General features: G+C 37.5%; 1 protein-coding gene across 1 annotated transcript in view; it reads right to left on the bottom strand.

The window, feature by feature from the left end:
* Positions 1-24,885, bottom strand: part of GATB (glutamyl-tRNA amidotransferase subunit B) — a 54,126-nt gene that overhangs the window by 24,003 nt on the left and 5,238 nt on the right. Inside the window, exons 3-6 of the mRNA XM_007433416.4 lie at positions 15,702-15,815; positions 10,163-10,361; positions 9,195-9,317; positions 2,140-2,253 (exon numbers count right to left, since the gene is read on the bottom strand). Coding sequence (XP_007433478.2) covers positions 2,140-2,253; positions 9,195-9,317; positions 10,163-10,361; positions 15,702-15,815 — 550 coding nt within the window. The remainder of the gene's footprint in view (positions 1-2,139; positions 2,254-9,194; positions 9,318-10,162; positions 10,362-15,701; positions 15,816-24,885) is intronic.

Genomic DNA, 24,885 nt, shown 5'->3' with positions numbered 1-24,885 from the left:
TGGAGCTGATAAGATCTTCCCCCATTCAATCCTTCTCTCTCTTTCCGTCTGACTAAGAGAAGTAGGAAGGGGGAATCTCCATATCTTCTTTGGCTGAAGCTGGTGGCATCTCTTCTTTCTTACTGGCTTCTCTATGTCCTCCCCTCCTGACACTAGACAGCAGGCAGCAGAAGGGAATTTCCATCTCTTCTACTTCCTTGTTAGGAACTCCCCACTCATCTTTGCTTCTCAGTTCCTTTGCTTCCTCCAACAATTCTCTTTTCCCTCAGAGTCATAAATGCTAGCAGGTGTTGAAGCATGATTATGCAACCAGTCAGTGAGCTTTGGCTTGCAAAGATATTGCAAATAGAATTATTGAAGGAGATGTGGCTGAACTAACTGTGCAGTTAAAGGGAATTATGCAATAAACGTGGCACTGAGCTTCTTTATTATGTGGAGGGGAGAAATATGGTAGAAAGCTAGAGTGGTTTCCAATGGCAGTGGGGATAGGACTAACAATGAAAATCAGCAGAATGCTTATAGGAGATCTTGGCATGATCAGTTGATCCTTGAGGAAGTACTAAGAACCTTGAAGTTCCTGGAGAAAACAGGAGGGCTCTGGAATGGAAAACAACCAGGAAATGTTCAGCAGCTATGGTAGTAACTATGGGTGAACTGAAATGGCAAAATCTGAGTGGAGACATAAAGTGAATTATGTGAACTCAGCCACACATAGTTGATGGAGCACTAACCAATCCAAAAGCCTACAATCATGAAATAGTAGGGAACCATTCTTTTGCTTAACAAAAAAGACAGGCTGTTGGCAGAGGAGAAGAGGTATAAAACGCCTTTCTGTAAGTTCTCATCCATAAACTTGCACAGGCAAGTAAACTCTATATTTGACACTGAGTAGACTAACTGTCTGGCTAACAGGTAGGTTGCAACTTAATTCTGAAACTGGAGTAAGTCAATGTAATTTGATTAGCAGGGTTGCAAAAGGATCTGTAACCATAATTTAACCTTAATCTCAAGGTGCAGGGTCACCCCGTCTAATGCTGGGAGCAAAGGTTTGCTGCAGAGTTGGCAGATCTTGCTGTCTGGTCATCACTAGGCACGGAAATAAATCTCATGATGCATATAACTCCTTATTCAAATACTTGTTTACAGCAGAAGTTCACAGATACAACAATGTTAGATTTGTTGTTCTACTGAAAACAATAATATGCAATAAAGCAAGATATACTGAATTTAAAGCCTACATATGCTCAACAGCTTAAATTCTCTGTCTTGTCCTGCTGCCTTTTCAAGCCAGTGGAGATTTGTTTGTTTTCCTCACAACCATGAGATCAGGAAGCATCTGCTCAGACTATACTGGTTTTGTCTGACCTTGGAACCACTGATTCCTGCCTCACTAGCTTCCTCACAAACACATAATAACCCTTTTATAACATCTCTCTCTTAACAAGCAACCACCTTGTAGAGATACTTTTGATGTCATCCAGCATTCCTTACATCATCCTCAGCAAATGAAAAATTGCTATGTAAGTATAGAAATTGACTGAATATCTATTTAACTGAAATAATAAGATTTAACTTTCCCTGTTGTAGAAGAGGCACTACTAATAAAAACACCAATCAAGTGCCAATCAAGAACTCAAGTTTGTAACAGGACATCCAAGTGCACCTACAGTGTGAGTTTGTTACAGATCTTCTAAAATAATGAAAAAGAGAACAGAAGAGAAGAAATAAAAACAGTAGGTATGTATTTCTGTCAGTTAAGTGCAGTTTAAATGGTTTTCTGGCAACTGCAGATATTTACAGCAAGGGTGTAAGATCAAGTAATTCTTCTCAAAAGGGAAGATAGCAATATAGTTCTGCTCCCAGCCATCATCTATCAAAATTCTTCCACTGTTTCAAACTAGGTGTTCAAGACTGCATAAATAACTGTTTCCTAACAATTTGATGGGATAAAAAAGAAATGTAAAAGTTAACTTTTTATAGTCTATCAACAATGCAGAGCTAGGAAATTATATACGCACCTTAAAGACTTAATAGGTTTGTATTAGCATAAAATGCCTAAGTCTACAAACAGATTTTATTGGGTGTGGAATTTCAAATTTCTGGGGTAATATTTCAATTAGGAAGAAAAGTTTCATTTACCTATCGCCTTTGCAAGAAATCGAGCACTGTTAATATTCTTCACTTCGGTCCTTACTCCATAAAGTTGGCCGGGACGGTGTACAGATACATTGGCATCTACTCTCAGCTGGCCTTCTGAGAAAAATATCAGCAGTTGAATAAATTTATACCATTTGCAAAAGATTTATAGAAGACTGTCATAAAGATTATGTGAAGATTATCCAAGGCTTGTGTTTCCTCAGGCCTTCCAGAGAAACCTATGGCCCTTCAGATATTGTTAAGCTATAATCCCAAAATGTAATCACTGGACAATTTGACCAGAGAGCTGTAGTTCAGAAACATCTCAAGGACCACAATCTTTCCACTTCTATGACTATCCTAACATTGTATGGATATATAACTTAAAGGGATTACTACACTTCTGTCAAACGAAACGCATCCCAGAAGCTTTCCTGGAGGCCTCTCTGTGTAGCATCTGTACACACTTTAAGATAGTGTGAACACCTTAAGATAGTGATGGAGAGCGCTCCCAAGTGGTTCATCATTTATGCACAAATCAGCCTTTATATTGTTTTCAAGCCTCCGCAATCAGTTGAGAAAAAACTTCAAAGCTTCTGGAACGAAATTCATTTTGATTTACAGTTGTATAAGATCTGTGCAGTCATATTCTAAAAAAGACTCTGAAAATTGCTAAGGTTTTGTGGCTTAGACACAAACTCCTTGCATAACTACATGAAAGAGAGAATTATGGAAATTGCTTAAGCACTGAGCTACTTTGTGCCTATTTTTTTCAGATATTGCTCTGAAAATGCTCTCCTAATCCTATAATCCAATTCTATAAACTGTAACCAGCTTCCTATCTTACTAACATTACCACTATAAAAAATCAATGGGGCTTTTCTTTGGCAAAGTTTGACATGTTGCCCTCTGTGACACTCTTTGGCAGATTTTATAGCATGCCTATTTTACAGAGCCTATAACCCTGTACAGGTCTGGCATTGCTGAAACTCTAACTCATATAATGTTTTACTGCTCATTTTACAAGAATTGGTAGTCCTGCTGATTTATTCTATTCTTTAGAGTTCCAGGCAGTGAGCCTGATTACTATCTATGTTACATATTAGCTGATGGCTATCTGGAGAGTTGCTAAATTTTGCACCTATGTATGTGCATCTACACATTGGCTGCAAATATTATTGTAGAACTTTTATTACACTTTTGCATTGTATGCATGTTTCATTTTTGTTGTAAGTTGATCGTTGACAATAATAAACAGTATTTTATCAGTACTATCATTTATAAAGACAACACAGTTCTGAACAAATATCCAGAAGACAAAAAGTGAAACAACTAAACTAGAAGACTAAAGAAGGCTTTGTCAAGGATTTTGATTGTATGAAACTATCATTTGAGGGCTTCGTAGAGCTCTATCACAAAGCCAACAGCAGTTCAAACAGATTTACTCAAGTGTCCTTGAAAATTTATAGCTCAAGGACAGGTAACAGAAACCCATTTTGTTTCCCCTCAAGGAATTATAATCTTTGCAACAAATACAATTTAAAATCCTTCCTAACAGCCAAAAGCTAATACAGATTTCCAAATAAACTGATAGAACAATCAGGCACTAAAGGAAGGATTTGAGGCAGGCTCCAGAAAATTGTTTTCAGATGTATATTTCTTTGGTTTCCCACTTAGAACAGGCATCTAAGAATATAGAAATCAAACTGATAAAGCAATATAAAATATGCTCAATAAATTGTGCACCAGTAATGTGGGGGAATGAAAGGGGAGGGCATTTCAGACTGTCCTTATTTGTTAAGTTATAAGTTATTGCTATGTAAACCGAAGTAAGTATTTACTCAACAGGATAAACACCATATATATTCCATTTATAAAAAATAAAACTTAAGCATCCAGCTTGTGATATGTCATATTGAGGGTACTTTCCAAAATACAAGTATTCCCTTTCTATACTTTTCTGTAGAATTGTTGAGTAACACTGGACAAGAAAACAACATATCAAAACAAAGACTAACTCTTTATTTGGGGTTTCATTAATAATTAAATTATGGATCTCATTTATTTCTATCTAACAGCTTCCAATCTTCTGGTATATTCTCAAATATCAAGCACTATTAACATAAAGAGAGAGAGAAAGAAAGAAAGCAAATCTTAAATTTGCTAGGAAGATGTCATAATTTATGTTCAAGTGAAAATTTCATGGAACAATCATGGAATTACCAAGTACAGAAAATTATTGGCACTCCATTAAATGTCTGTTCACGTTTGTTCTGGTCCTGTTTCCTATGCAGACTGAAGTCTCTTGTTACCAGAACTCTTAAGCCATGATGCATTTGTAACTTTGAGCTAACCACTATATTTTGTTTTTGCTAGATCAAGCATGCATCAAACAACTGAAGTCTGCAAAGATAAATTAAAGCATGCCATTTGGCAATTTATGCCTTTAGCGTCATATTTAATCGACTTTAGTTGACCTCTTGGAGGCAGCAACTACCTGCTAACTTTCCTACTAATGCTTCTCGCAAACTCAAGGACAGCATATGATAATCAAGTATCCAGTACTCTCTTGTAGTGCCTTCACCTGTTTTGATTACTTTCAATGCAGTTATGGCCCTGAACTTGTCACACAGTAGGTGGTTGCTAGGAAAGGGTGAATAGCAAAAAGTAGCTTTTGTCACTAATGTAAGATAAGAATAGATAAACTCATACTGGATGAGACACAGCTTAGATAATAGAAAAGCTACAGATAAACAAACTGTGTACGACCAGCTGAAAAATGAAATGACTGAATCCAGTTCATTGTGGAGAAAACACTATCTATACCAGGCCAGAAAATCAAAGAGCGCAAGCTGCATGGTAGCCTTGCAGGCAAATGCCAGTGCTTTTACTGCAGAACTCATTGTATGGGTTCAGATTCATGGCACACCCCCTATGCACATCTTTTTTCAAGAGAGCTTGCAAAACTAAAAGTAATAATCACAAAGAGTATTTCTGCTAAAGCTTCTGCCCAAAAGATTGCTTTTCTAAATAACCATTTTCAAAAGCAATTGATATTACCCGTGAAGCAGGAACAATGTATATAAAGAAATTTTGGCAACTGCGCTATAGCATCTGGAGTTAGGAAGTCAGTAATTGAAGACTTTGTGTAAATTACTACAACAAGAAGAAAAAAAATGCTGAAACTTGCACAAAAACAACAACAATAATTTTTTAAAAACTGCTACCGGTGTTTTCTTTCTGATGTTCCTGACCAGGATATGTTTCAAGAAACTGTCTTTATCAAGTACGATGTAGTGGGGAAAACGCCTTGTATGCTGTTTTTTTTAAAAAACTGATTACTTGTTTTTTGTGTCTTCACTATTGTTCATGTAAATGTGTAACACTCCCCTAAGAGTGTATTAGAATTAGAAACATTCTAATCAAGGGGTTTTTTTCTGTTACTTATAGATAAGAGGAAAGGATAGCACCTTATAGTCAGCCCACTGTTCAGGGATATAAAGACCTTACTTCTATGTGATTATTGTTGCTTTTGTAAATTGTGTTGCCATACACCACAATAAGAAAATAAGGGAAAGAGGAAAGGTCAGTAAAGAGTCAATTCACAAAGTGTGAATTCATTGACTATTCACAGTTTATTTATTTATTCTTTAGATATACATTCTGCCTTTCCACCAAAAATTCAAAGAGACACATAGAACACACTCTTCTCCCATGTTTCCTTGGCAATACAACAACAGTCCTGCAATGAAAGAAAGTTCCTAGCTTAAAGTATCCTGTCAGCTCCATGGCTGAGGAAAATTCAGGATTTTCTCTTCAACCTTAATGAGAAAGAGAGTGTGTAGACAGCACATAAAACTATAACAGCATATAGAGACCTGCATCTAGATTACTTTGAAGTATTACCATCTTTAAAAGAGCAGTTGCCACTTTCTTGATTTCCTGTTTTCCTGTAAACAGTCGAAAGGGGCAATTGCCTTTTCAAAACAGCACACTGCATGTTTGATTACTATGAAATAAATGAAACAAGCATCACATTCTGCCATTTGTTTACTCAGACTTTCTTCATGTTACAGTAAGAGCCACATGAAACCCTGAAAACAAGTAGTTGCAGAGATATTTTTTGCAGCTGACAAATGTAAAAAGTGAAAGTGGAAAGTGGTTCTTTTCACAGAACTGTTCATGTGTTCTAGGCAGATTAATAGGCAATTAATACATACTATACTACTTGCATAATAGAGTTCTTGTAAACATGGAATATCTTTTAAGGTAGCTTGGACGCTGACATTCCTACTATATAGAATTTCAGTATACTCATTCCATCTTCATTTGATTTTCTACAAATCAATTATCTGTCCACTAGTATTCTTTGATATACCAATTCAAGATTGGGATCTTCTTCTGAGTTTGGAAATCTTTTGGAAGGTTTTCCTTGTTTTTCTGTGCCTGTGTCCATATTCAGTGCCTATACCAGTGTTCCTCAACCTTGCCGAGTTTAAGATGGGTGGACTTGAACTCCCAGAATTCCCCAGCCAGCCAATTCTGGGAGTTGAAGTCGACCCATCTTAAACTCGGCAAGGTTGAAAAACACTGTTCTATACAGATGTCATCGTAATACTGTTCTTGTCTCTTTTAACAGGTCTCTCAAATTCTTGTTAAGTCTCCTCCTGACACCTTTGTCATTCTTTGCTTTGGGTTTTCTTCTACTCTTGGCAATTTGCATCATGTATTGTGACATCCAGTTTGCTTTCTTTTGTTTCTTAGTATTTGCCAGTCTCTTTTCACATTCATTCTTAACAACTTATTTCATTTTATTTCATAGTTCCTCTGATTTCCCATCAATGAGATCAGGACCTCAAAGCAATTCCTGATGCTTCAGATCATTTCATGGATACTGGCGTTGTTCTTCCACTTTAGCTTGACTTGGAGTTTGCACACGAGCCATTTGTGATCTGTTTCAAAGTCAGCGCTGGCCACATCTTTACTGTTTTAACTAAGCTGTTCTACCTCCATGCAACTATAATAAAGTCAATTTGATTTATGTGTGATCCATCTGGTGATGTCCATGTATATAGCTGTTGTTTGGCAATTTCCACTATTTGTTCTGATATCCAGTTTGATTTCTTCTATTTCTTGAACTTCGGCTGTTGTTTTCACATTTTTTGGTGAAATTGAATCACTTTTGTTGAAGAATGTGTTAGCAATGAAAAAATAATTGGCAGGCAGAAAGTGGTATGCTGTCTCCTGCTTCATTTCTTTTTCCTAAGTCATACAAGTCCAATAAAGTTTTTCTCATAACAATTTCCAACTTTTTCATTCCAGTCTCTCACTATAAGCAGCACATTTTGTATGCACATTCTTTCAATTTCAGATTGAACTTGACTTTCTCTTCTTCTGCATCAGAGGCTGGAGCATAAACTTGGACAACCATCATATTAAAAGTTTGTCCACTGAGTCTAATTGGTATTATTCGGTCCTTTACTACTTTGTACTCAACTACTGTTTTTGCTATCTCCTTCCTAATTATGCAAGCAATGCCATTTCCTTTTTTTCTCATGTCCTAAGTAGTAAGCAGTGTGATCTTCTGACTGATTTTTTTTTTTTAACATATTTAGGGGCAATGCCATGAAGATCAACATTTCTGGAAAATGATTGTCACCAGTATGAAACAAATTGAATTCCCATTTTAACCTCCAATATTCCTATTAAACTTTGTTAACCCACATACCCCTCAATACACTCTGAATGAGCTCTATATAGGATAACTGCTGCAAGGAGATTATATGCTTCTTACTGGAAAGGATGTCTGATCCCTTCACTGAAAGAATGGTTAACCAAGCTATGGGAATATGCTTCAATGTCTAGAATAAATTCCTACCTGGGAATACCTGTCCTAAATGGACAATTCTAGTCCATTTCAGTTTGCTGATACTGAATATGATAATATGTAATTGATTCATTTCATCTTTCACTGTGATGAGCTTTCCTATGTTCATGCTTATGTTCCATATTTCTACTGCAATTATTTCTCTGCAGCTTTTGATTGTCTTTTCCTGCATGGCAACATCAGCTACTAGACCTCCAGGAGGCTTTAATCTAGCCACATTATAAATACCATTAGAACCTCATTTCTTTCTCTGTAGCATCTGACTTGATGGGCCCATCCCCTGGCACTATATCGACATCCATGTGATTTTCTTGATAAAATACAGGAGTGGTTTATTACTGTCATATCATTTATATATTGTACAGTATGAAATAATGCCATTATTGTCACTAAATAACCACTTACCTATAGCAAATTCCTATATCCATGCTGCCTGATATAGGTGCATGCTTGCTTTAGCTGGGCAATTGGCATGACCCTGATGGAAGTACACCATTCTGGTGTATGTTCCTGGTATTCTTTATTCATCCCTTCCAATAGCAATTCCCACCATCACCACAATGAAGCAGCATAACAGGACTTGGGGGGATGGGGGTGCTGCCAATTTTAAGGATAAATTATTTGGGGGAAAAACAGTCTTTGTTTCATGACAATACAGTATTCAATTAAAAATATCAACAAACTTGCTATCAGATATTTACTTTAAGCTGAATCCCAAATATTTCCATTTTGCAACATTCCCAGGATCCCTTGCAGCTAGCAGTATAAAACTAGAAATTATTAGTCAGGTTACAATTAGTACTGTCCCAAAGAATTTGTATCATAGCAATATCGTGGGAAACTAATCTGGCAGTGAAAGAAAAGTCTGCCCAGGAGCCATCAATCATTCTGTTCCCACTCAGGTTTATCATGCACAATTTCAAAAGGCCTAGCAGTATAGAAATATCTGAGCTGAATCAGGGGTAGCTGGGCCTCTCCAAGACACCTAAGGTATGAGTACCATACACATCATCAGAACATTTTATGAAGGAGAAAATAGAAACTCCAACAAAAAGGCAGCCCAACAATGCTAAATGATAAGTAGTTGCAAGGCAAAGAAAGACGCTGTGAACATGCCTTTCTTCAGGCATCACAGTTCAGAAAGGAAAAATATGCCTTGCAGGTCCCCTACCTGCCATGTTTGCTTGGCTGCTCCCAAGAGCCCGCAGGATAAGCTGAAGCTCTCTCACCGCTGCCGCTGCCTCTTCCCCACAACACATATCTGGCTCCATGACAAGCTCCATGAGGCCGATTCCTACCAGAGAAAAGAAAAGATTAAAAACAGCAGCTTTTTCATCTCAGTGTATCAGTTCAGACATAAATGTTGAGCGTACTTGAAACTGCTCTAGCTTTTATGCGAGGAAAGTCAGAATCATTTATTATTTAATCACAGTCAAAACTGGTGTATCAGCAGAGCTGTCATTCTGTCTTACATAAACTCATATCTCATCAATATAAAGAGAGAAGCTATGTCTAAAGTTCCCCACTGAAATGCGGGGTGCTCATAACTAGCTGTAAAAGGCTGTCCTGAAATTTGGTAGCAAACAGAGGAATGTGGCCTCTGACCTTTGAAATGTAGTGTCAACACACAAATCCACAAGAAATGTCCTATCTCTAGCAAATCTCCTGGTCCCTGAATACCTGATACAGAAAACAGATCTCTGTGTGGGAAGAAAAGTGAAGATTTTTGTGCTCAAACATCTAGTTAGATCAGTTTTTTCCCACCTGATGATACCCATATGTATTCCAAGGCAGTCTGATCAAAGGAGAGTTGCAGCTCATTGCATTTGGAAAATGCCAGCAAAACATTCCATTTTTTGGAATTTTTTAAAACCATTTTCCAGCTGGGTCCCATTTCTTTTTTTCCAGCCTGGAAATTCTGGCTACCAGAAAAGCATCTGTGTTTGTGTATAAATAGAAAATGAAATGAAATGGGTCAGGCTTCCAAACTTTTTTTACAAAACATTAAGTGAACTGTGATACAGTCATGAGTTTCTCTAGAAACTTTAAGCATGGATGATGCAGTCAGGTATTTCTTTGAAACCTTTGAAATACTTGTTGCCTGTAATAGTTACCTGCATAAAAATATTTCAGACATACCTGCTCTGTTGAGATCAATAAGTGTTTGGTTTCTAAAATCATCATGAAGGCTCTTTCCACTGTCTTGCTCCAGCTGGATCTGCTTGATCCTCACAGTCTTGGTTACTATTTCATTCTGATTTTTACCTGCTTGCATGAAGTATGACAAGCAGCCGTTCACCGCAATGGGAATCCTGTGCTGAGTGATCTGATATCCAGCCTGCATTTAAATTTTAACAGATAGTTCTTTTAAATGAAAGCTGATCATCTTTGCATTTTAACACACAGACTCTTCCTTCTTGTTAACCATTACCGTCAAATGTCATACACACAGTAGGCTGCATGTAATCTTTCCATTCTGACCACCCTCTTCCCCCAAGGTACTTCCTATTGAAAAGATTAAAAAATAAAAACAGAATATGGGTAACAGTGAATAACAGAATTTCATTTTCTATTAAAGTTCCAATGTTCACATTCAGCCTTCCAATGTAATTTGTCATACATAAATATATTACTACAGGCTATTGTGACAATGCTGTTGTATTAAATGCCTGCAGACTACAGAAAAACTATATGGGAATAATAACCTGAGGGAGTGATACTTGCATGAGACATCTAATTGGCAAAAAAGTTAAGCTCTCCTTCCTACTTGTTAACTCTCTCCTTCAACTAGTCTGGATACTGCCAATATAATAAATATATTATATTTATGATAAATTTATTATTTAAGTTTATAAATTTATTATAAATATAATAAATAAATAAAATGTGGCAGACATTGCCTCATTTTACTGGGGTAGACTTTCACTGCTGGCATCAATTAAGCAGTGATCTAGTTTTCTGATGTCCTGACGTTTTGCTGGCAGCTATGGCTGATATCTTCAGAAGCAGAGTGAGCCCATACAGACAAGGTGGCAACTTCACAGTTGTATCTTCAGTGATGCCTATTGAGGATATCATCTCAAATATCAAAGCAACTATTTGAAACCTTCCGAATGATACTGCAGAAGGAATCAGATATCAGATGGCATACAAATTTAACAAATTTGTAAAATTTTCAAAAATCCTGTCCTCCCAGCAGCGACTTGACAATGAAGGAGACTTGCATCTTAAAGAATCTCAGTGCGGAAGAGAACATCATTATTCTGCTAATAGATAAGGGGTGTCGTACACTAACCCACTGAGCCCAGTCATAGACAATTTCTACATGGAGAAATTTGAACAAAGGACATTGGACACTGCACTCTTAAAGCCATCTACGTGGTTCTGGCATGTGGATGACACTTTCATTATCTGAAGTCATGGTGAAGAAGAGCTCAAGAAATTCCTAGAACATCTGAATAGCATCAACCCTAATACTCATGTTATGATGGAAGAAGAAAAGGATGGCAAACTTGCATTCTTGGACGTTCTGATCACTTGGAACGGAAATCAACAACTAGGATGTACAGTATATTCAAAACCAACACACAGAGATCACTATCTACATAAAAGTTCCAACCATCACCCCCGTTAGAAGAAAAGCATAATCAAAACTCTTAATGACTATGTCAGACACATCTGTAAGCCCAAAAGATTAGCAGATGAGTTGAGATATCATGATAATGCTCTACAAGCTAATGGATATTCTGCTGATGAGATCAGATAGACAATGCAACTTAATAACAATAAACGAACAAACACAAACCACCTCCAACAGGAAATGTGTTTCTCCCTATATTGAGAAAGTTAGAGAATGTATTGGAAAATGATTAGAGAAACACAACCTAAAACAGTCTACAAGCCAACAAAAAAGATTCAAGACATCATTCAATCACCCATGGATGGCAGAAACCCACTCTCATTATCAGGGGTCTACCACATCCCCTGCAGTTGTGGGCAGGTGTATATTGAAACCACAAAATGCAGTTTTAATACTCAATTAAAAGAACACAAAAGGCATTGACGTCTAGGACAACCTGAAATATCAGCAGTAGCAAAACATGAGCTGCTTCATATTGAACATAAGGTTCAATTTGAAGACACATAAGTATTGACAACCATGTCAAACAATCATTTGCAACCACACAGAGAGGCTATTGATAATCTCAATAGCCCACAACTTCAGGAGGAAGGAAGGGAGTTTGAAAATTATCAGAGCATGGATCCCAGCTTTATGCCACACTAAGACCAAACAGCTCTTAATTACAGATAGTCCTCACTTAACAACTGTTCATTTAGCGACCGTTTGAAGTTACAACAGCGCTAAAAAAAGTGACTTATGACCGGTGCCCAAAGTTACAACCGTCACAGTGCCCCCATGGTCATGTGATTGCAATCTGGGTGCTTGGCAACCAGCTCGCACTTACAATGGTGGCAGCGTCCCAGGGTCACATGATCGTCATTTGTGACCTTCCCAGCCAGGTTCTGGCAAGCAAGATCAATGTGGAAACACATGATTCACTTAACCATGTGATTCACTTAACAACCACATTATTCACTTAATGACTGTGGTTCACTTTATTCACCTCAAAAAAGGTTTAAAATCGGGTCTGGTCACATGATGATTCACTTAATGGCCACATCACTTAGCGACCTAAATTCTGGTCCCAACTGCATTCATAAGTGAGGACTACCTGTAATCAACAACAAAAAGAATCTGTAGAAGCCTCACCAGAAAAAACACCTAGCAATAATCTAGCTCAAGGATGGGCCAATCAGGACTCGGTTCTCATAGAATTTCTTTAAAATAGACCAGTCAGAAGTCTACTTAGATGAGGACCAATCAGGAACCAGCTTTCTTGGACTCTTGTGACACAGACCAGTCAGAGATCAGGTTCAAATACAAGAGCCCAGACAACACCTGTTCAGTTGCCTGCAGGTTGCCAAGAATTATATCACAAAGCAGCTAGTCCACCTCTGAAGATGGCAGCCACAACTGCTGGTGAAATGTCAGGACAGCAGAAAACTAGACCATGGCCATTCAGCCCAAAAGCTCATCACTGCTTGATTGCCTCATTTCCTTCATTACAAAGTGGCATTTTGTATTTGATGTTCAACAAGCTATAGGTCAGGGGATATGGTACATTTGCCTATGATTAGAAAAAAGCTGGAACTGATCTTCAGAGCAATCTGTTCCAAGCCCTTACAATGCAAAAAATCTCTATTAAAGATGCCTATTTGGCTGCTGCTTAATGAAGAATAGCATGTCAAAACAGTTCACATCATCCAGTAGTTAATCTGAATTTTAAGCTAAAATCTTTTTTTCATGTAATTTGATCCCACTGGTTAGTGTCCTACCATCTGCACTGGAGAAACATTTTGAGCCAAACAGCACATCTACATTTTCAGAGAGTGTCACGGATTGTCTCACAAAATTGCCAGCATTAAGAGGTTTCCTATTTGCAGAATGGCTACTGTGGTGGTTTTGACCAAACAAAAAGCAGCCATTTACTAGAAAGCAAACTAGTAGGGGTGCTACTGTGGGACACTGATGTACTGAAAACCAGAGAGTAAGTATGCTGGAAGCTCTCGAATATGGGCAGTTGGTGCCCGAGAAAATGCAAGATTGGATGCTTTTGCCAAAATGACACAATCAGTGCCACCACATTATGACACAAGATCCACCCTTTTCATATGTACATGCAACTTCATGGTAAATGTACAAAAGGATCAGAGCTCACACTGCAATGGTGCAACGCTGCTTTCATCATTTGGCTCCCTTGACACCGGGTTTCCTGATGAGTTCTGCCACCTATGGGCTCTGACCTGTGCATTTCCATCTGAGTTTTCTGGTATGAGCTGCCACTATGGGGAATCAGGGACTTGTTTCTGGCAGCTCTGAATTCCCTTTGAATGGTGATGCCACAACACGTGAAAGAGACTGGTTCTTCCTCTCCTCAAGAAGCCACGGATAGTTGTCAATATGGACAACTATTGGCCCATCTACAGTCTCTCCTTCTTAGGGAAGGTTGATGGGAAGGTGATGATACAGTAGTTACACAGGACCCTAGGTGAATCATCTGGTTGGAATTCAGGCCTAGGCACAGGAGGGAAACCACATGTGGATGATCTCGGTCAGGACTTAGATAAGGGGAGTGCATCTATCTTTACATTGCTTCAATATTATAAATCATGGTATTGTTTTGGAATACCTGCAAGGGTGAGGGTTGTAGATACTGTTTTATAGTATCTTCACTATAAACTCCACTATAGTATTTTATAGTAGTTTCATTCACTGAATGAATGAAACTACTATAAAATACTATAGTGGAGTTTATAGTGAAGATACTATAAAACAGTATCTATAACCCTCGCCCTTGCAGGTATTCCAAAACAATACCATGATTTTCATTCATTCAATGAGTTTCAAATGACATTAACAAGGGAAGAGAGGTTGAACTCTTTCTTTTTCTTCCCTAGGTAATTTAGTTTTCTCTTTCTTGTTTCTCTTCACACTGTGGAGCTTTTTGTTGTATAACCGGCTTTTTAAAACATTATATAATTTTCATATAATATTAATACAGTTATACTGCTATTTAGTATTTAGTATTGTTTATATACAATATATATATACACGATATATACACGATATATACAATATATACACGAAGAGTCGGACACGACTTAACGACTAAACAACAACAACAATATACAATACTACAGACTACTGAGCTTTTTAAAAGAAAGTGTAATGTTCTGAAATGTAATAAAAAATTTAAAAAGAAAGTAACATACCTTTCCCTCTCTCCCTCTTCCTAACAGTTTAAGATCTGTCTGAAGAACGCCAATCTGACTGCAGATCTTACACAGCATAGTCAATTTAAACCTCAGTGATCTTTGTCAACCTATCATATATCTTAATAATCTATCTCACAGTGTTTTTACAAGGATACAGTGTGATCCTAGGGCAGCCTTCTCCATCAATCATCATACTGGGAGGACAAGGGAAGCTGTTATTCAACAAGCAGAAATGCAAGATCCTTATTTAAATATTAAAATGATGAATCCTGTCTTTCTGATGGATTTGAATGGTCAGCTTCACTGTCAGATGTAACAAGCCAAGCCCAATTCCAAACAAGTCTGACTTAAGAGAAGCAGAATTTCTAATACCATAGATATTACTGTTTTTAGTTTCCCTTTATTTGCTTTAGAGTTCTGAACAAATTGAAATCAAAACACTGTGAAATCCTCAGAAGTAATGACAATAAGCTCTTGTGATGTTACTGGGACCCTGATATGTGTCTGTAATACATTCATTTGAAAAGATTAGTACTGTTTGTCTTAATCCTAACAGGCTATTAATGAGAATAAAGGAAGGCTGGTCCTAGCTGTGCCTTCCCCAGTTCACTTACTCCCAGAGCCCTGAAAGCATGAAGCGCAGCCATCAGGACAATCACGTCCATCAGCAAACTCCTGGCTGCAGCTGCCCATTCATCCGAATGCAGGGCTGCATCCAGCTTGGACGGGTAAACAATGGCTGAGAAAAACAAAGCTTCTCTTTTGTTGGCCTGTCCCCCATCTGTTCTTCACGCATGTCCCGCTTCCAATTCGTCAAGGACAAAGCCTGATATATACTTACAGGCAGATCTGCATAGAAATAGTGTTTTCTGTCAAACAAGGACTTCTTGTTTATGGTGCAGTTCAGTGCAAGGCCTGTTGACACTGCTGCTTCTACGCATCGTCTGTTCAGAACCTAGAGGGACACAACACATAACTTGATTCAGATCATTGTATGATACAAATGCCTCTCTCTTGCATTGTCTTTCAAACAGGGTGCATTTCCTTTTTGATTGCTTTCAAAAAGCATAATTTCCTTGCAAATGGGAAGTAGTAATTAAGCTAATAAAGGAAGACTTATTCAAAGAAATATTTTTCCATCTCGCGGTGGGAGGACAATTGTATAGTATTAAGGTATCTGAAATTCAACCAGCAGAACACATGTTTTGAATATTGCACATTTTAGATTTAAGGTTTGGTGCTTTTGCTTTAGTGCTCTTAACTACATTTGCTGGAAGATCACACAGAGCTGAGTTTCAGCCTCTAATAAAGCACTAGTCCAAATTAACAGGGATACTTTTCAACGTGTTGCCAAGTAACAATTCCAATATGTTCTGTCCCAATCAACTAAAATGGCCAACAGAAAATAGGTAGGTACAGAGAGGTAATAAATGATGATGAATATAATAGGCTAGTTCATTATAGCTACCAACCCTATTATCAAGCCATAGTATTTATATAGCACTTTCAGAGAGTTTTCAATTAGATACACGTCTCTCTCTTCATCCAAGGAGATACAAGCTATTCCTGAAATGTATATTATACATAGGGATTTGGTGACAACAAAGCTTATAAAGCTTACTACTTATTCAAGAAAGTTCCTCTGTTCTCAGACGATGAGCTTGCAGTTAGTTTCCTTTATTTTTTTTAAAAGTGTTATTAATATTTTAATAATTTTAATTAAATAGAGTATAGCAGTACTCCTCTACATATGTGTTGCTCCAAAGCTCTAGAAAAATGGCTATACTTGCTAAGATCTATAATCTATAATACTGGTGATATAAACCAGTAGCTGAATTAATTTGTTTAGGGAAGTTTTCAGGAATAGACATCACAGACCATTAAAACAAGCGGCATCCATTCTTACTGAGAAAACATATCAATAAAATGGGCAGGGGGAATTAAACAGATATATCACACATTTGGCTACTACTGCCTGCTTTTGTATACCATACCAGAAGTGGGGTGTGAGAATGAGAATGAGAATGAGAAAGATCATCTGCTTAAGGTTATGAAAAATTGGATTTATTATTTCTTGTACAGGGCCAGGCACTTCTGAGAACCTGGTTGCTGATTTTATTATGTGTGTTATAAAGAAATGATTAATAATATCAAATGATACTGTGTTTTATGACTGACTGTCTTTATTTTATAATTAATGCAAGATGTCTGTCAATCCAAAAGGGCCCCTTGGTTTACTAAAGAGCTCTGAAAGACGAAGTGCCAGAAGAGGTGCCATAGTAATGCTGGTGTAAAAGAACAGTCTGACTGAGCTATGGTGGCAAAAGCAGCAAAGCTAGTTTACTTCCCCACTCTCCAATACATCCATGGATAGCGTCCCAACAACTTTGTTCCAATCTTTCCTAAGTAAGTCTGGATCCGAAAATTGCTACTGGACTGCTATTGAGAATTCATTCAACTTCTGAAGGTAAAATAATTCATAACCTCTCAGAGTTGACTCCCATTAGTCAGGTCCTACTAAGATGAGTGGGCCTTGATCTAGCATGGGATTATCTGGGATCAATTTGAGCTGGAAGACCCTGAAGAAATGGACAAGTATTCTCTGCCATTGTCTAGTTACCCGTGAACTTGATTCTTGTTCTACCAGACTCGTAAAAGCTGCCAGGAAGGTGACAGGAGGCTGGATTCAGGCAGTGGTGAATAGATGCTTGAAGAAGGGGTATCTGGCTTCTTGAAAAAGGAGATCATGTATCCCCCTTCCAAGAAGCCATTACTTGACCCAGCTATTTTACACAACTACTACCCAATCTACAACCTTCCTTCTTTGTGCACATGTTGAGAAGGTGGCTAACCAGCAACAATAGAGATACCTGGAGGAAATGGATTATGGACCCTAATCAGTTGGGATTCAAGCCTGGATACAGGGCAGAAATTGCATTGGTTGCTTTCATAGGTAACCTGTGACTGGAATAAGGGGAACCTAATCCTCCCGCTGGATCTCTTGATGGCTTTCAATGCCATTGACTATGGTATCTACATGAAACCAATGGGAGAGATTATAGGGTGGAGTATCACCAATATGCAGATGACACTCAGTTATACATCTCTACCTCTGGTCAAACAGATGTTGCGGGGGAAGTTCTGACCAGGTGAGGGTCTGAATGGGGAAAACCAGACTCTGAACCCTAGTAAAACAGAGTGGCTATGGATCTGAAAGCCTACTGTTTGATCATGTAAGACCATTACTTTAGGAACTGTGTTGGCTGCTAACCAGCTTTTGGATTTAATTCAGACCATTGGTTGTTGCTTGAAAGCCCTTTATGGCTTGGACCTGGATGCCTACAAAACTGCATGTTCCAGATTAACTCAGCATGCCCAGAAAGATCAGAAGAGAATGTTTGCTGAGAATGCTTTTGAGGGAACACCATTTTCAGGGACCCCAGGGGTAAGCCTTCTTGGTGATAGCCCCCTTTCTATGGAAGAGCTTATCCCTGGATATCTAACTCTTTTCTACCTTACTGGGCTTCCAAATTGCTGTGAAGATTTGGCTGCTTAGGAATGCATTTGGGAAAGCAGAGATTTAATCTACCTCCATGGGTGACATTGTCAGGTCTGGTTGGCGTTTTATGTGTTGGATACTTTGATCCTATATTTTGATGTTCTGTAAGTCACTTTAGAGCCTATCGGAATTTAGCAGCATTGAAGCCTTAGTAATTAAATAAATATTCTATTATTAACAGTGTTGAAATGAATTGCTTATTTGAACTGTTACACTTCAAAATTAATTAGTATAAACAATGGTAACATAACAAATAAAGAGGGAGGGAGGTAGATAATAAAAACCAACATAATAATTGAAAGCATAGAGTTTAAGGTGGTTTGGAAGCCAATGCGGATATATTTTACATGAGAAGACCTTCTAAACACAAACCTCAACATTTTATGTACTTCCATCAGATGTCACAGGCATAACGGGGGAAAATCTTGTGGAGTGTGCGAAATTTCTTTGCATAATTTGAATAGTGTTTTAGTTGTACAATTGTAATCAATTGTACAAACTGTGATTTTTCAAGAATATTGGATTAAGATGGTGGCAACCAGAATAACCAAGAATCTTCTATCCGGCCATGTCCGTAACGATATCATAGACATTATTCTAGATGTCTAACTTATATAAGGAACTTGAAACTACTTGCTCAAATCAGCCATTTCTCCATATAATAATATTCAGGCAATATTCAGGAAAAAATATGGCAATATTCAACTTGCCATAATAAGTGAAATACATTCAGTTTCTAAAGCCAGATTCTATGTTCTTCATTCTCACATGCTAGCAGACTTATTTATACAAACAGATTTATTTACATAAAATCTTATCTTTCAGAACTTGCAGAAGTAGAGAAAATGGAGTCTGAATCTTTGAAAGTATTGTAAAGCAGAATTCTGAAGTTACTCCAAAAATATAGGGGTTGTATATTTTGCTTGGGTTTGCTGAAGCAAATGTTTTGATCCATTTAATTAGAAGTGAAATTAACCAAACTGAAATCAATCAGTTTTTCTTAACATAACTGCAAATTCTTTGTAATTTCAAGCAAGAACAAAATTGTCTTTAGGAAATTTTCAAATATTAAGATGGGCACTCCAAAAAATTTAGGAGAGCAAAATGTTTTATGAAAATTATGAAGCAATCATTGTCATTCTGCAAGGTATCTCTTCTAGTTCATTTTATCTTCATTTGTTTTCCCCTTTGCTATATCTATCAATCAATCATCTATTTGGGCAGCAATATTGGTTATTAAATTTTAATAATAATCTTAATAGCATTAATTAATACTAAGCTTATTTCTACTGTTTTAGCTGTTGTCTGTGTTGTTCTAATTCATGAAATGGTTCTTAGTTCAAACTTTTAAAATACTGGTTTTGAAATGCTTTTGTGGACTTTGGGCCGCCACGGCAATACTTTTATTTGGAAAGACAGTGTATAATATGAATTATTAAATAAAATAAGTTACGAGACAGTGCCCATTTTTTTAGTACGGGATTATCAGCATAAAGCCAAACCCTCTGGTTGATATGCACAACCAGGATGCAATAAATGTGCAGTAAGAGAAACTACAGAAATTTTGCTTCCTAAAAACAAAAACACATTAGCCAATATTCTAGATCTCTTTCTTCATAGAAAATGCATTACTATTTCTTATTTCATCTAATACTAAAATGACTTTATGGATTTAGTCTTAAATTTTTTTAACTCCTAGACAAAAGATCTGAACTGAGTAGTATAATGAGGATGGCATTGAGCATTTTATACAGTTATAGTGGTCTGGAAGTGTTGATAAAATGGTTAAGGCTAAAATAAAGTCAGATAATATCCTATATAAATGCATACCACTAGATGAATAGACCCTATCAGTCCTGATTTTACAGATCACAACAGATTAAAATAGCTTTATTGTCAAAATGAAATTGAAGGCCTTGGAAATCATATTCAGATGACACAAAAGTTGGCCACTGAAGAAGCAGGATAAAAAAAAAGTATTTGAGCACCCTTGAATATACCATGGGTAACCAAGAAACCTAACAAATGGATCATAGAATAGAATAAACTTGAGGCACAAAGTACCAGGCTCTAATTATTATATTTTGCACATATAATATGAAGATCTTGAGAAGTCCATAATGCTGGGAAAGGTGGAAGGAAAGAGAAAAAGAGCAGCAGCAGAAAGGTGAATAGACTTGATTACATTAACAAAGGTGTACTGTTGGGAGACCTGAAGGGCCAGGCTGGAAAGGGATCATCCTGGAAATGGTCTACCTATGTGGTTTGCTAAGGGTCAATACTGACTTGATGGCACATAATCAATCAATAATGCATCAAAACTTCTTATATTCACTGATCCCAATGAAAAAAAAATACTTTCACACAAATGCCATAGAATTCTGGCAATCTTTTTGGAAATATTTTTAAACTTGGTGTAAAGTGAAAAAGGCTTATACATGTTATGCTCATTACATATAAGAAGAACATGTATTTTAACAGCTTCTACAGGGTTGTTAGTATACATGTTTGTTATATGTTTGTTTAACACAGGGGAAAGACCTATAAATGAGAAAGGAGTAACAAAAATTAACTAATGAAGGACGAATTTAAATCTATTATACATGTAATTACAATTTCATCAGCTCAGTAATCTAACACAATTGTATTGTTAGGAAGCAACGATTATATAACAAATAAATTCAGTAAAGGCAGTTCTGCATTATCAACACAAAATAAGAACAAAGACACTAATTTCATTTCATTTACATTTCACCTTGACTAAAACTGAATATTGTGTAGCAAAATAATTTTCTTCTTCTATGACAAAATTTGGTAACAATCTTCAAAGGTTGTTTGAAGAGATGAAAAGGCAGAGATGAAAAGTTGTTCATCTTGGCACTAAGCTATAAACTACAATGGATGGGTTCACATATCACCATATTATGCCTTAAAAATGGGTAATACATAAGTGGATAGTTCTAGAGGTATCTATTTCTAAAGATATCTGTTATCCAATGTGCCACCCTTGCAGATAGCATCTCTTCAAATCCAATTAAGTGCACTGCCAGGAAAGCAGGAAATTTCCAAAGTTCCCAAATTAGCATCTTGCTATATTTCATTGCTTGCCTTCCAATTTTTCTCTCATGGCAGACTCTTCCATTTCTTCCAACTGAAATTAATTCTTCTTCAAGTTCTCCTTCCTGCAGGCACCTGCATATCAAAATCCATCACTAAACTCTCCTTTAAATTGGCATTCATTGCTATAACTCCACTTGCAACAAATATCAAACCCTCTGATCAGTTATGTTCTCTCTCTCATATTTTCTATAACCTTTGACACCTGTGCAGGCAATAAGTGGGAGATGCTGAAGCAGATGCATGCAGAATTAAGTAGGCTACCTTTGTCCAACTGGACATTAGCTACTAGTTATCATTTTGGTAATGCATATGAAATGTGATCTTAAGAGATCTACTGCTCCCATTTAAAACCTGCATTATGTTATAAAGTACTTTTATCAGAGGATGCAATGTACAAGAATTAATCATTGGAATGGCTAGAAACAAGCATCCAACAGAGGAAAGGTTACAGTTTTTCCACAAATGTATCCTATTTAAAGATCCCTAGAAAAACAAGGGATCACAGAAGGCAACAGCTGGATGTGCATCAGAGATGCAGGAATCAAAATCCCCTATTTAGCTGTTCCACAGTAATTCTCCAGACCCTCTTCTTTTATCTGAGTAACACAGAACTGGGTGACAAATAAATAAATAAACAAACAAACAAATGAATACCGTAGACTATTATTATACTCAGAAAAGTCTGGGATTTTTCTGTTCCAGCCACGTGCCTAGGATGTGAGTTAAGTCTTGACTTCAACCATTAATAAACAGAAGAATTTTCCTCTTTAGGAAAGTCTATTTCAAAAGTGTGGGATACCATGCCTTTGATTTTTGGCTATTATGGCTAGAGTAATCTAGAAGACACAAAAAAGGCACTTCAGTGTCACATGGTGCTTCAGGATGTCTTCCCCTGAAGTAACTGACAGAAATAAAATGCAATCGGGGACTATTTTGGACTGTTGCTCAGCCTTTCAGTTCTATATTACTTCTAAATACAGGGCTGATGTTGTGGGAAGTGAAGAGCTTGCACTACTACATAGTTCTGATATGTTGTAGAAAGAGGCGCTAAAAGTCCATGGAGTCAGGCAATAGTCTGTCTTTCCTACACACATCCAACCAGTGCAATTAATATCCCTAAACTTCTCATTGGAGAAGTTAAATTCATTTCGCCTACTTCTGTGGCCTCTGTCTTCCCATTTCATTTCAAACTGTATGAACTCAAGTTAGAAAGTACAAAAGAGATGTACAGCTGGAACAACGGAAGGCAGATCAGGGCCTGCTCTGAAGCCCTTGGAAGGTTTGCCATAAACCGTGAGCAATGACTTTACAAGCTTTTGTTGCAGTTTAAGTAAACTTACCATTTTCTGCTTTGTGAAATAATTCCATTTTGCTACTGGAATTGGATTTGATGAATGCTTAATACTTCAATAGTACTGTTTTATTCTAAGTTGCTTTTGATATGTAGGTTTATACTGCTCTGTGACTTGATATGAATTGCATATATTAAATTTAATTAACAATCATTATAAGATGTCTGGTTTTTTTTTACTTTAGAAATTAGGGTATTACATTAATAAGGGTTGTAAGGTTTAATATGGAAGGACTATAATCTCAGTTCAGTTCTATTACAAGTAAAACTGTGCACCTACGTGTCCTGTTCTTTAATTCTAACTTCCCTACATAACTGTCTCTGATTCTTTTTCTTCTCTATATTTACTATATTTCCATAGTGCCTGCTACAGTGGGGCAAAAAAGTATTTAGTCAGCCACCAATTGTGCAAGTTCTCCCACTTAAAAAGATGAGAGAGACCTGTAATTTTCATCATAGGTATACCTCAACTATGACAGACAAAATGGGGGAAAAAATCCAGAAAATCACATTGTCTGATTTTTAAAGAATTTATTTGCAAATCATGGTGGAAAATATGTATTTGGTCACCTACAAACAAGCAAGATGTCTGGCTCTCACAGACCTGTAACTACTTCTTTAAGAGGCTCCTCTGTCCTCCACTCGTTACCTGTAGTAATGGCACCTGTTTGACCTTGTTATCAGTATAAAAGACACCTGTCCACAACCTCAAACAGTCACACTCCAAACTCCACTATGGCCAAGACCAAAGAGCTGTTGAAGGACACCAGAAACAAAATTGTAGACCTGCACCAGGCTGGGAAGACTGAATCTGCAATAGGCAAGCAGCTTGGTGTGAAGAAATCAACTGTGGGAGCAATAATTAGAAAATGGAAGACATACAAGACCACTGATAATCTCCCTCAATCTGGGGCTCCATGCAAGATCTCACCCCGTGGGGTCAAAATGATCACAAGAATGGTGAGCAAAAATCCCAGAACCACATGGGGGGACCTAGTGAATGACCTGCAGATTGCTGGGACCAAAGTAACAAAGGCTACCATCAGTAACACTACGCTGCCAGGGACTCAAATCCTGCAGTGCCAGGCGTGTCCCCCTGCTTAAGCCAGTACATGTCTGGGCCCGTCTGAAGTTTGCTAGAGAGCATTTGGATGATCCAGAAGAGGATTGGGAGAATGTCATATGGTCAGATGAAACCAAAGTAGAACGTTTTGGCCTAAACTCAACTCGTCGTGTTTGGAGGAGAGAGAATGCTGAGTTGCATCCAAAGAACGCCATACCTACTGTGAAGCATGGGGGTGGAAACATCATGCTTTGGGGCTGTTTTTCTGCAAAGGGACCAGGACGACTGATCTGTGTAAAGGAAAGAATGAATGGGGCCATGTATCGTGAGATTTTGAGTGAACACCTCCTTCTATCAGCAAGGGCATTGAAGATGAAACGTGGCTGGGTCTTTCAGCATGACAATGATCCCAAACACACCGCCCGGGCAACGAAGGAGTGGCTTCGTAAGAAGCATTTCAAGGTCCTGGAGTGGCCTAGCCAGTCTCCAGATCTCAACCCCATGGAAAACCGTCGGAGGGAGTTGAAAGTACGTGTTGCCCATCGACAGCCTCAAGACATCACTGCTCTAGAGGACATCTGCATGGAGGAATGGGCCAAAATACCAGCAACAGTGTGAAAACCTTGTGAAGACTTACAGAAAACGTTTGACCTCTGTCATTGCCAACAAAGGATATATAACAAAGTATTGAGATGAACTTTTGATATTGACCAAATACTTATTTTCCACCATGATTTGCAAATAAATTCTTTAAAAATCAGACAATGTGATTTTCTGGACTTTCCCCCCCATTTTGTTTCTCATAGTTGAGGTATACCTATGATGAAAATTACAGGCCTCTCTCATCTTTTTAAGTGGGAGAACTTGCACAATTGGTGGCTGACTAAATACTTTTTTGCCCCACTGTATATATTGTTTCCTATAGAATTATT

The sequence above is a fragment of the Python bivittatus genome, unplaced genomic scaffold (genome assembly GCF_059951505.1).
Source record: "Python bivittatus isolate LINGU-HERP-01145 unplaced genomic scaffold, Pbiv_v1 ctg000070_np1212, whole genome shotgun sequence".
NCBI classification, from domain to species: domain Eukaryota; kingdom Metazoa; phylum Chordata; class Lepidosauria; order Squamata; family Pythonidae; genus Python; species Python bivittatus.
Note: the sequence above shows the minus strand (reverse complement) of the source record. Positions and strands in the feature narration are given on the sequence as shown.